Consider the following 13,844-nt stretch of genomic DNA (forward strand, 5'->3'; position numbering starts at 1 on the left):
GCACGATATAGGAGGTGGAATGCACCTGTCTCAAGCGCAGTGGAGAATGATTTCAACGTTGTGCAAGGTTCTGATGCCCTTTGAACTTGCCACACGTGAAGTCAGTTCAGACACTGCCAGCCTGAGTCAGGTCATTCCCCTCATCAGGCTTTTGCAGAAGAAGCTGGAGACATTGAAGGAGGAGCTAACACGGAGCGATTCCGCTAGGCATGTGGGACTTGTGGATGGAGCCCTTAATTCGCTTAACAAGGATTCACGGGTGGTCAATCTGTTGAAATCAGAGCACTACATTTTGGCCACCGTGCTCGATCCTAGATTTAAAGCCTACCTTGGATCTCTCTTTCCGGCAGACACAAGTCTGCTGGGGTTGAAAGACCTGCTGGTGACAAAATTGTCAAGTCAAGCGGAACGCGACCTGTCAACATCTCCTCCTTCACATTCTCCCGCAACTGGGGGTGCGAGGAAAAGGCTCAGAATTCCGAGCCCACCCGCTGGCGGTGATGCAGGGCAGTCTGGAGCGACTGCTGATGCTGACATCTGGTCCGGACTGAAGGACCTGACAACGATTACGGACATGTCGTCTACTGTCACTGCATATGATTCTCTCAACATTGAAAGAATGGTGGAGGATTATATGAGTGACCGCATCCAAGTAGGCACGTCACACAGTCCGTACTTATACTGGCAGGAAAAAGAGGCAATTTGGAGGCCCTTGCACAAACTGGCTTTATTCTACCTAAGTTGCCCTCCCACAAGTGTGTACTCCGAAAGAGTGTTTAGTGCCGCCGCTCACCTTGTCAGCAATCGGCGTACGAGGTTACATCCAGAAAATGTGGAGAAGATGATGTTCATTAAAATGAATTATAATCAATTCCTCCGCGGAGACATTGACCAGCAGCAATTGCCTCCACAAAGTACACAGGGAGCTGAGATGGTGGATTCCAGTGGGGACGAATTGATAATCTGTGAGGAGGGGGATGTACACGGTGATATATCGGAGGATGATGATGAGGTGGACATCTTGCCTCTGTAGAGCCAGTTTGTGCACGGAGAGATTAATTGCTTCTTTTTTGGTGGGGGTCCAAACCAACCCGTCATATCAGTCACAGTCGTGTGGCAGACCCTGTCACTGAAATGATGGGTTGGTTAAAGTGTGCATGTCCTGTTTATACAACATAAGGGTGGGTGGGAGGGCCCAAGGACAATTCCATCTTGCACCTCTTTTTTCTTTTATTTTTCTTTGCGTCATGTGCTGTTTGGGGAGGGTTTTGTGGAAGGGCCATCCTGCGTGACACTGCAGTGCCACTCCTAGATGGGCCCGGTGTTTGTGTCGGCCACTAGGGTCGCTTATCTTACTCACACAGTCAGCTACCTCATTGCGCCTCTTTTTTTCTTTGCGTCATGTGCTGTTTGGGGAGGGTTTTTTGGAAGGGACATCCTGCGTGACACTGCAGTGCCACTCCTAGATGGGCCCGGTGTTTGTGTCGGCCACTAGGGTCGCTTATCTTACTCACACAGCTACCTCATTGCGCCTCTTTTTTTCTTTGCGTCATGTGCTGTTTGGGGAGGGTTTTTTGGAAGGGACATCCTGCGTGACACTGCAGTGCCACTCCTAGATGGGCCCGGTGTTTGTCGGCCACTAGGGTCGCTTATCTTACTCACACAGTCAGCTACCTCATTGCGCCTCTTTTTTTCTTTGCGTCATGTGCTGTTTGGGGAGGGTTTTTTGGAAGGGACATCCTGCGTGACACTGCAGTGCCACTCCTAGATGGGCCCGGTGTTTGTGTCGGCCACTAGGGTCGCTTATCTTACTCACACAGTCAGCTACCTCATTGCGCCTCTTTTTTTCTTTGCGTCATGTGCTGTTTGGGGAGGGTTTTTTGGAAGGGACATCCTGCGTGACACTGCAGTGCCACTCCTAGATGGGCCCGGTGTTTGTGTCGGCCACTAGGGTCGCTTATCTTACTCACACAGTCAGCTACCTCATTGCGCCTCTTTTTTTCTTTGCGTCATGTGCTGTTTGGGGAGGGTTTTTTGGAAGGGACATCCTGCGTGACACTGCAGTGCCACTCCTAGATGGGCCCGGTGTTTGTGTCGGCCACTAGGGTCGCTTATCTTACTCACACAGTCAGCTACCTCATTGCGCCTCTTTTTTTCTTTGCGTCATGTGCTGTTTGGGGAGGGTTTTTTGGAAGGGACATCCTGCGTGACACTGCAGTGCCACTCCTAGATGGGCCCGGTGTTTGTGTCGGCCACTAGGGTCGCTTATCTTACTCACACAGCTACCTCATTGCGCTTCTTTTTTTCTTTGCGTCATGTGCTGTTTGGGGAGGGTTTTTTGGAAGGGACATCCTGCGTGACACTGCAGTGCCACTCCTAGATGGGCCCGGTGTTTGTGTCGGCCACTAGGGTCGCTTATCTTACTCACACAGCGACCTCGGTGCAAATTTTAGGACTAAAAATAATATTGTGAGGTGTGAGGTATTCAGAATAGACTGAAAATGAGTGGAAATTATGGTTTTTGAGGTTAATAATACTTTGGGATCAAAATGACCCCCAAATTCTATGATTTAAGCTGTTTTTTAGGGTTTTTTGAAAAAACACCCGAATCCAAAACACACCCGAATCCGACAAAAAAAATTCGGTGAGGTTTTGCCAAAACGCGGTCGAACCCAAAACACGGCCGCGGAACCGAACCCAAAACCAAAACACAAAACCCGAAAAATTTCCGGCGCTCATCTCTAGTTTTTACAAGATACCAGAACACATGGTGACTCAATCTCCTCTCTTGCATTGAAGAACCATTAAATAATTAGCTCATGAATTAGAATTAATGTTGAATGTTGATGGCATCAGATAGCAGATTATCTTTTTCTTTTAGTAACACTATAGAGCATATTCTAGATGTGCATTTATGGGTGTTATATGATTAACCAATATTCCATTCTGACACAGGCTATGCTGGAAGACAATTTACCATCAGAAATGACCAGCAAAATTAACTTGGTTGACTTGGCAGGCAGGTGAGTATGACTTTGATGTGTGTTTCTGATGTGGTTTATCCTGTATACGTGATTGTTTATCTCAGTCATCTTTGTTTTAGTGAAAGAGCTTCTCCAAATTACTGCAAAGACCGTCTGACGGAAGGATCGAACATCAACAGGTCCTTAGTGACCCTGGGCATTGTCATCTCTGCGTTAGGTATGTCCCCCATCTGACTAGTACTGCTACCACAGTGACTAGCCTCACTTAAAGGTGCAGTTCAATTCTAAATTGTTTCACTGTGACATCTGTAGAACAGGTTATGCTATCCTGATAAAAATAAAGGATCAGTCGGCAAATGACATTAGCATTATACATTAAAATATCACCTACATGTCATTCTTTTATAATTGTAGCCTCCACGTCTGAGCTAATATCATTATGTGATAATGAGGGGGAGGAGACAGATGCTGCAGACATTCTAGCTGCTTAAATAGAAAAATGACTTCTACGACTTGTGTAAATGATGGACACGTGTGTATGTCTGTTTTGGGTTGTCAGTCCAGTTTTCCATTTCATAAATATATACAGTATAAGACATTGATGCGGATTCAAGTAAACATGAGCTCCCAATGTATCCTTGTGCGACAGACTTCTGTAAATGTGCGCAAAAATTAGCAATGTTTACTACTGTGGATATCCTGTGGAGACCTTGTGCTTAATGGAACGTGACGCATAAACGTGTTCACTACTCTCCAATAATGAGGTGCATCTTCTCAATTAATTATGTTCTGCAATTAAATACTTTAAGGATCCTATGAACACTTAGGGTTACATGTATCAAGCCTTTGAGAGTGTTATAAAGCTAGATACACATGGAGCGATCATGTTCCGTCCTTCATAAGCATAAACAAGGTCGCTAGCGATATCTCTAGGTTGGATGTGCAGAACACCAAACCTAGCGTCCGTCTTTAGCGGCGCCGGAGCGCGCAATAAAAAAAAAGCTCTAGATCTTCCCGAGCTATAAGGTATGTCTGTTTGGAGGTACTAGGTCAGATGGTACAACATAAAATGCAGTTCTATAGACCGCAGATGTCAGAGGACAGAAGCATGGCCATTTGTGGTGTGTGCTGAAGGACTGGGACATACTGTAAGCCTTACAGCAGCTCATTGCTGAAATTAGAAATAAATTATCCAGTCAGGTTTCTATTTGTATAGCATTGACTTGCAGCACACTAGACAAGCTGTACGTTTTAGTGTTTGAAGCCATCACCAATCTGTCTAATAAATCTCATCTCTTTTATCAGCCTGTATAATGAGAACACGTTAATTGTATCTGTAATATTAATATATATATTTTCCTTTTAAATGTAGCACAGAATTCCCAAATGACCAGCAGCTGCCAGAGTATCAATAGCATCGTCAGCGAGGGGGACAGTGGTGTCCCAAGCAGCCCATCTGGAAGCAGTGGGAGCGGATCTAAGCGTCACCCATACGTGCCCTACAGAGACTCCATTCTGACCTGGCTATTAAAGGACAGTCTTGGAGGCAACTCGAAAACCATCATGATCGCCAGTAAGGTTTCTACATTGCTGCTGCTTCCCAGTCTTCTTCCCCAAGCAAGATTTCATTTATTGTTAATTTGGATACACTCACATGGTTACTATTATTAGATCAATTAATAAAAATATATTTATAGACCATAAACCCAAAGGTCTGTCATACCCCTTTCACAGCCCGGATAGTTTGCTTTCACACGTACTAAAAACCCTGGTTAAATGCAAAAACCTGGGCTTTTGCTGCGTGTGTGAAAAGGGTATAAGAAGAGTCTGGAAAGAATCTTTTACTTCTCCCAGTGAGAACCGCTGTGGAATAATGGTGGTCATTCCGAGTTGTTTGCTAGCTGCATTCGTTCGCTGTGCAGCGTTGAGGCAAAAAAAACCCGGAACTTCTGCGCATGTGTATGCGGCGCAATGCGCACGCGCGACGTACTATTACAACGAACGATGTCGTTTCACACAGGGTCTAGGGATGCTTTTCAGTCGCACTGCTGGCCGCAGAGTGATTGACATGAAGTGGGCGTTTCTGGGTGTCAACTGACCGTTTTCAGGGAGTGTTCGAAAAAACACAGGCATGCCAGGAAAAGCGCAGGTGTGGCTGGGCGAACGCAGGGCGTGTTTGTGACGTCAAACCAGGAACTGAACAGTCTGAAGTGTTTGCAAGCGCTGAGAAGGTTTTGAGCTACTCTAAAAATGCACAAAAAAACTTTGTCACCGCTCTGCGATCCTTTCGTTCGCACTTCTGCTAAGCTAAAATACACTCCCGGAGGGCGGCGGCTTAGCGTTTGCACGGCTGCTAAAAACTGCTAGCGAGCGAACAACTCGGAATGACCACCAATATCCCATCTGCATTATGGTGCACTTACACTGCTTTCCCTGGTTTTCCAGCTGTGTCTCCGGCAAGCAGCAGCTACAACGAGACCATGAGCACCCTGCGGTACGCCTCAAACGCCAAAAACATCATAAATAAGCCCAGAGTGAATGAGGTAAATATTATGGTTCCGAATTGTCAGCAGTAAAATGCAGGAGCTTCAGTTAAAGCTGCTCTATATTATTCTGTATGGCTATTGTAAGATCACTCGATCACTCTGTCACTAGACAATGGAGAAATATGTTGGAATACAAATTCTTATGTACCTGAGGGTATCCGGATGATAGGTTGACAGTGAAAAGCTTGACGAGCAATAGGTTGATGCAAATGGTCCACATGCATATGGTCGACAGGCTCAAAAAATTGACAGGTTCAAATTGTCTACGTGGCAGTGGTCAACACATAAAGGTCGACATAAGTTTACTTTAACATCCACATGAACTACGTTTGGGAATAGGAACTTGTGCTGAGCGAGGGGACACGCTGCACTAATTGGGGTCCACCTGCTGGAAGAGACATTTTGACACCAAAAAGACATCAAAAACTCATGTGGACTTTTTCATGTGTCGACCATTGTCATGTCAACTATGGATTCAAAAGGATTACTAATGATTCTGGTGAGGTGTAATGCAACACAGTCAGTGGGCGGTATTTATTTTCTAAAGTTACGGGAGATTGCGGGACGATATTCAGTTGTTCTTTTTTATTGCACTGATCGCGCTCATTAGTGTCGGGTGTAACCGCGTAAATAGCTTAACCTGACTAAACTAATGGGCGCGACATGAAAAGTCCCGTTTGAGCATTCAAACGAGTCACTTTTCGCGCATTTCAGCTCACCACTCCAGTGGAGTGCGAGCTGAAATGCTGGAGCCGGCAACTGATCGCACCTGAACGGAGCTACAATTGAATAGCTCCATTGGGCGCTATCCGCTGGCTGCCAGCGGAAAAAACAATTGAATTACCTCCAAATAAGTGCAGTAAGAGTCACAACATCAAGTACATACTTACAAAATCAGCATGAATATGTTTCTATAGCTCAGCAGGCAGTGTCCATGTGGGATAGGTCCCACGGTGAGGAGAATTAGTCCATAAGACATAGTGACAGATCATATTATTATTTAGAGCTTAGAATACATATACAGTATGACAGTAATTAATTCATGCCATATAGTTATTTCATCCAAGCTCCTCACTAGTGATGTTATCATATACAGTGATATACCAGTTCAACGCTCCAAGGGCCGCTGGTGTCCAGGGTCAGGGCCATTGACATTACTGAGAGCTACCCGGGCAGAGACTTTAGCTAAAGCAGAATTTAGCCATTTTGCCCATATGCTCTAGAACTTCAATTCCGCATTTCTAGCTAAAGATACAGATTTTTCATGGCTGATTGTCTGGGATCAGTACGAAATCCCGCTGGCCGAAATACCGACACGCACAATCCCGACAGGGGTGGCGAGCGAAGCGCAGACCCTTGCGGGCTCGCTACGCTCGGCACACTAATTTATTCTCCCTTTATGGGTGTCGTGGACACCCACGGAGGGAGAATATTTCGGGATTGTGCCAGTCGGGATTCCGGTGTCGGTATTTCGACCGCCGGGATTCCGTCTGGCGGGATCTTGACCGCATCCCGATTATAGTATCAACCAGGGACAGCCCAATGGGAGCTATCCAGGAAAGAACAATGCAAAATCTGGCAAACATACATAGGTTAACAGTGTATTGTCTAGTACTGTATATTTATCAAGCAGTGATTCTTCTGTGACCCCCAAGACACAAACTGCAGGAGTTAGGATAACCCGCGGGATCCCTGCTCATGAAATGACGACACTCTTACTATTAAATAAATCCAATGTTTATTTGAGCTCACAAAAGGTAGCAATGTTTTCCTTTCTGAAGTTTAGTTAAAGCATATTTAAAAAACCCCACAAATTCTGAAAAAAATAACACAGCCACCTGATGAAAACTGTCAATCAAATCTAAAATACACAATATCCCAAACACCAGTGAACGTAATGAAAAAATAAATAAAGCACACAACATCATATTCCATACTTGTAGAACATCACAGGAAAAAATATTTAAATGACAGATGTACTGTATGCTGACATATAAACATCAATAAACTATACAATGTCAAATACCCCTAACAGGATTGCATAACATCTGTATATGGAATGACAGCTACCATAATATGGATACAAAAGTAACAAAGCTGAAAGTATTAGTAATTGAGAACTGGTAGCCACTGTGAAAAGTGAAGTGACTCATAAAAGTGAGTCTGTATTCTTGCCTCTTTAATCAGAATCTCTCAGCTCAAAACTGTAGTGTGATACTATTTCTTACTGCCTGAAGAAGCTGTCATGAGGTCACTGTTATGGAAAGTGCGGCCTGTGCAAAATATTGGGTGTTACCATCTCCTAACAACCGCTAGGGTGTAACAATTGTGTTTGGTTACTGAGGCATACAGTGGCTGACCTACCTCTGCAGAAAGCTGTATAGTGAACAGGCTGTATCCTAAGTATTAGTCACAAACGGCAGACAAAACTAAAAACATAAAAATTGAAAGCCTGAAGCTCACTGTCTAATGCGTATTATACAGTCAACAATAGAAGATATGCATATTTAATTGTTCTAAAGTTATTTCGGACCTTGTAAAGATTGGTAATTTTTCAGATCATGCAAAAGTTTTTTTCCATCTAGATTACTATCCTAAAAGAAATCAAAAGATGGTGTATCAGGGTTATGTAGAGCTGGTTGGTGAATGAGATGTGTAAGCGTGAAAGGTTATGTTCCTCAAGCACAGCAAGGAATAGACGAAGTAACAGATTGGACCGGTCTCCAGGATGGCAAAGTGACCCAGCACGGGGGGGGTCACAGAAGCCCACTCCGAGAGCCTTTTTTGATGGCTGATCGATGTAATGCCATCCTTTCTCTGAAGGTCCCTCTATCCCTTTGCCCCCAATACCCTATTCCCTGGCTCTGGTGGTAAAGGCTCTAGTGGTAAAGCAAGTTTATTAGATATTTTGCGCACAAAGAGGTCAATGCAAACTTTGAGACTTCCCTATGGTATCCAGTGTCCAGTAAGATCTTAGAGAATAGGATTCTCTCTCCATACTTGGGGGGGAGGGGGCGCACTCTCACACTGGAAGCTCTGCCATTTAAAGTGCCCAAACTACAGAATGCTATTAGTCAGCAGGTTGATAGTATTATTATATTATTATTTTACAGGATGCCAATGTTAAACTGATCCGTGAGCTAAGGGAAGAAATTAACAGATTGAAAGCCATGTTACGGAACTTTGAAATGGTATGTTACAGTGATTGTTGTTACATCTTCGTGTGCTCTTTCCCATGCCTTCTAACCAGTAATCAGTGGGTCATCTCGCATCCGACATTAACAATATAACTCCTGGGAAATACAGTGGATCCATGTCTAAAAATCTCTGATGTGTACATTTTAACTTGCGTTACCTTCATTGGTGCCAGCTGTTGTTAAAAAAGCAAAAAAAACCAAACATGTATTTGTGGCTTGTAATGTGTATATTTCATGTGTATTGTCTTTTCATACTTAGTCTTTGCAGAGAACCATTAGCCCTTCATTCGGTGAAGAAAGAGATGGGAACCTAACAGAGTTGGTGCTACAGAATGAATTAAAGGTTGGTCCGTAGGATTGTTCCTAATTTGGCATTATACAGCTAGGACTTACTGTGTCATTTATCAATGTTTTAGAACACTTGGTCAAACTTTTACCTTCTTTTGATGCTTTTGCAAGTGGTTCAGTAATGCTGTTCTCTTAGAAAGCATTAGTAAAAAGAGGGGAAAAATGATGTTGATATACAGTAGTCTTATTATATTCTTTATTTCTCATACGTCCTAGAGGATGCTGGGGACTCTGCAAGAACCATGGGGTATAGACGGGATCCGCAGGAGACACGGGCACACTATAAGACTTTGAATGGGTGTGAACTGGCTCCTCCCTCTGTGCCCCTCCTCCAGACCTCAGTTAGACTCTGTGCCCAGGAGTGACTGGACACACACTAGGGGAGCTCTACAGAGTTTCTCTAAAGACTTTATTGTTAGGTTTTTTATTTTCTGGGAGACCTGCTGGCTACAGGCTCCCTGCATCGTGGGACTGAGGGGAGGGAAGTCAGACCTACTTCTTCTTAGTTCAAGGGCTCTGCTTCTTAGGCTACTGGACACCATTAGCTCCAGAGGGTTCGATCACTTGGTGCGCCTAGCTGCTTGTTCCCGGAGCCGCGCCGTCACCCCCCTCACAGAAGCCAGAAGAAAGAAGCCGGGTGAGTATGTGAAGATCAGAAGACTTCAGTGACGGCAGAAGACTTCAGTAACGGAGGTAAGCGTAGCGGTAGCGCTGCGCTCCATGCTCCCACACACCAAATGCACTCACAGGGTGCAGGACGCTGGGGGGGAGCGCCCTGGGCAGCAGTTACTGAGGGTCTCTTTTTTTTTTTACACTGGCAAAAGAGCATATTCGGGCCCCGGGCACCGTGTACGATACCCCCGCCAGTATACAGCAGCGGTCGCGCTGCACGCCATTGCTGCCACACCAACGGTTACATGGGTGCAGGGCGCAGGGGGGGGGGGGGGCGCCCTGGACAGCAATATATATATATTTTGAGGAGGTATATAGTGTGTAGACACTATATACGGTCCCCTGCCTGCATAAAAACACTATATTATAACGGGGCTGCAGCGCGCCGAAAAGGGGCGGGGCTTAGTCCTCACAACAGTGTTCAGCGCCATTTTTCTCTCTGTCCCCGCCAAAAAGGTGTACAGTGAAAACGAGGGGGGGGGACAGAGTTTTTTAGTGTTATATTGAGGGATATATAGCACTATTTCTCTATCGTCCTAGTGGATGCTGGGGTTCCTGAAAGGACCATGGGGAACAGCGGCTCCGCAGGAGACAGGGCACAAAAGTAAAGCTTTCCGATCAGGTGGTGTGCACTGGCTCCTCCCCCTATGACCCTCCTCCAAGCCAGTTAGATTTTTGTGCCCGGCCGAGAAGGGTGCAATCTAGGTGGCTCTCCTAAAGAGCTGCTTAGAGAAAGTTTAGCTTAGGTTTTTTATTTTACAGTGAGTCCTGCTGGCAACAGGATCACTGCAACGAGGGACTTAGGGGAGAAGAAGTGAACTCACCTGCGTGCAGGATGGATTGGCTTCTTGGCTACTGGACATCAGCTCCAGAGGGACGATCACAGGTACAGCCTGGATGGTCACCGGAGCCTCGCCGCCGGCCCCCTTGCAGATGCTGAAACATGAAGAGGTCCAGAATCGGCGGCAGAAGACTCCTCAGTCTTCTAAAGGTAGCGCACAGCACTGCAGCTGTGCGCCATTTTCCTCTCAGCACACTTCACACGGCAGTCACTGAGGGTGCAGGGCGCTGGGAGGGGAGCGCCCTGGGAGGCAAATGAAAACCTATTTGGCTAAAAAATACCTCACATATAGCCTCCGGGGCTATATGGAGATATTTAACCCCTGCCAGAATACACTAAAGAGCGGGAGACGAGCCCGCCGGAAAAGGGGCGGGGCCTATCTCCTCAGCACACAGCGCCATTTTCCTTACACAGCTCCGCTGGTCAGGACGGCTCCCAGGTCTCTCCCCTGCACTGCACTACAGAAACAGGGTAAAACAAGAGAGGGGGGGCAAAATAGTGGCAAAAATTATATTATAAAAGCAGCTATACAGGGAGCACTTATTATAAGGCTATCCCTGTCATATATAGCGCTTTTGGTGTGTGCTGGCAAACTCTCCCTCTGTCTCCCCAAAGGGCTAGTGGGGTCCTGTCTTCGTTAAGAGCATTCCCTGTGTGTCTGCTGTGTGTCGGTACGTGTGTGTCGACATGTATGAGGACGATATTGGGGGCGGAGCAATTGCCAAATATGGGGATGTCACCTCCTAGGGGGTCGACACCAGAATGGATGCCTTTATTTATGGAATTACGGGATAGTGTCAACACGCTAAAGCAGTCGTTTGTCGACATGAGACGGCCGGACAATCAGTTAGTGCCTGTCCAGGCGCCTCAAACACCGTCAGGGGCTGTAAAACGCCCTTTGCCTCAGTCGGTCGACACAGACCCAGACACAGGCACTGATTCCAGTGGCGACGGTGACGAATCAACCGTATTTTCCAGTAGGGCCACACGTTATATGATTTTGGCAATGAAGGAGGCGTTACATTTAGCTGATACTAATGGTACCACTAAACAGGGTATTATGTGGGGTGTGAAAAAACTACCTATAGTTTTTCCTGAATCAGAAGAACTAAATGATGTATGTGATGAAGCGTGGGTTGCCCCCGATAAAAAGATGCTAATTTCAAAGAAGTTATTAGCTTTATACCCTTTCCCGTCAGAGGTTAGGGCGCGCTGGGAAACACCTCCTAGGGTGGATAAGGCGCTCACACGCTTATCTAAACAAGTGGCGTTACCCTCTCCTGAGACGGCCGCACTTAAAGATCCAACAGATAGGAGGATGGAAAATATCCAAAAAAGTATATACACACATACAGGTGTTATACTACGACCAGCTATAGCGTCAGCCTGGATGTGCAGTGCTGGAGTAGTTTGGTCAGAGTCCCTGATTGAAAATATTGATACCCTGGATAGGGACAATGTTTTACTGTCTTTAGAGCAAATAAAGGATGCATTTCTGTATATGCGTGATGCACAGAGGGATATCTGCACACTGGCATCACGGGTAAGTGCTATGTCCATTTCGGCCAGAAGAAGTTTATGGACGCGACAGTGGTCAGGCGATGCGGACTCAAAACGGCATATGGAAGTTTTGCCGTATAAAGGGGAGGAGTTATTTGGAGTCGGTCTATCAGATTTGGTGGCCACGGCTACAGCCGGGAAATCCACCTTTTTACCTCAAGCTACTCCCCAACAGAAAAAGACACCGACTTTTCAACCGCAGTCCTTTCGTTCCTTTAAAAACAAGAGAGCAAAGGGATATTCATATCTGCCACGAGGCAGAGGAAGGGGGAAGAGACACCAACAGGCAGCTCCTTCCCAGGAACAGAAGCTCTCCCCCGCTTCTACAAAAGCCTCAGCATGACGCTGGGGCTTCTCAAGCGGACTCGGGGGCGGTGGGCGGTCGTCTCAAGCATTTCAGCGCGCAGTGGGCTCACTCGCAGGTAGATCCCTGGATCCTGCAGATAATATCTCAGGGGTACAGGTTGGAACTAGAGACAGATCCGCCTCGCCGTTTCCTGAAGTCTGCTTTACCAACGTCCCCCTCCGAAAGGGAGACGGTTTTGGAAGCCATTCACAAGCTGTACTCTCAGCAGGTGATAGTCAAGGTACCTCTTCTACAACAGGGAAAGGGGTATTATTCCACTCTATTTGTGGTACCGAAGCCGGACGGCTCGGTAAGACCTATTCTAAATCTGAAGTCCTTGAACCTGTACATAAAGAAGTTCAAGTTCAAAATGGAGTCACTCAGAGCAGTGATAGCGAACCTGGAAGAAGGGGACTTTATGGTGTCCTTGGACATCAAGGATGCGTACCTCCACGTTCCAATTTACCCCTCACACCAGGGGTACCTCAGGTTCGTTGTACAAAACTGTCACTATCAGTTTCAGACGCTGCCGTTCGGATTGTCCACGGCACCTCGGGTCTTTACAAGGGTAATGGCCGAGATGATGATTCTTCTTCGAAGAAAAGGCGTATTAATTATCCCATACTTGGACGATCTCCTAATAAGGGCAAGGTCCAGAGAACAGCTAGAGAGGGGATTAGCACTGTCTCAAGAAGTGCTAAAACAGCACGGCTGGATTCTGAATATTCCAAAATCCCAGTTAATGCCGACAACTCGTCTGCTGTTCCTAGGGATGATTCTGGACACGGTTCAGAAAAAGGTTTTTCTCCCGGAGGAAAAAGCCAAGGAGTTGTCCGAGCTTGTCAGGAACCTCCTAAAACCAGGAAAGGTGTCTGTACATCAATGCACAAGAGTCCTGGGAAAAATGGTGGCTTCTTACGAAGCAATTCCATTCGGCAGATTCCATGCACGAATTTTCCAGAGGGATCTGTTAGACAAATGGTCAGGGTCGCATCTTCAGATGCACCAGCGGATAACCCTGTCTCCAAGGACAAGGGTATCTCTTCTGTGGTGGTTGCAGAGTGCTCATCTATTGGAGGGCCGCAGATTCGGCATACAGGATTGGATCCTGGTGACCACGGACGCCAGCCTGAGAGGCTGGGGAGCAGTCACACAAGGAAGAAACTTCCAGGGAGTGTGGACGAGCCTGGAAACGTCTCTTCACATAAACATTCTGGAACTAAGAGCAATCTACAATGCTCTAAGCCAGGCAGAACCTCTGCTTCAAGGAAAACCGGTGTTGATCCAGTCGGACAACATCACGGCAGTCGCCCATGTGAACAGACAGGGCGGCACAAGAAGCAGGAGTGC

At 46.3% G+C, this 13,844-nt stretch overlaps 1 protein-coding gene across 1 annotated transcript in view; it reads left to right on the forward strand.

The window, feature by feature from the left end:
* The window catches only part of STARD9 (StAR related lipid transfer domain containing 9), a 495,399-nt gene that overhangs the window by 310,951 nt on the left and 170,604 nt on the right, over window positions 1-13,844 (forward strand). Inside the window, exons 10-15 of the mRNA XM_063947652.1 lie at window positions 2,956-3,023; window positions 3,104-3,201; window positions 4,357-4,557; window positions 5,430-5,527; window positions 8,644-8,721; window positions 8,987-9,070. Coding sequence (XP_063803722.1) covers window positions 2,956-3,023; window positions 3,104-3,201; window positions 4,357-4,557; window positions 5,430-5,527; window positions 8,644-8,721; window positions 8,987-9,070 — 627 coding nt within the window. The remainder of the gene's footprint in view (window positions 1-2,955; window positions 3,024-3,103; window positions 3,202-4,356; window positions 4,558-5,429; window positions 5,528-8,643; window positions 8,722-8,986; window positions 9,071-13,844) is intronic.

This window comes from Pseudophryne corroboree, chromosome 12 (assembly GCF_028390025.1).
Source record: "Pseudophryne corroboree isolate aPseCor3 chromosome 12, aPseCor3.hap2, whole genome shotgun sequence".
In the NCBI taxonomy this organism is placed as follows: Eukaryota; Metazoa; Chordata; class Amphibia; order Anura; family Myobatrachidae; genus Pseudophryne; species Pseudophryne corroboree.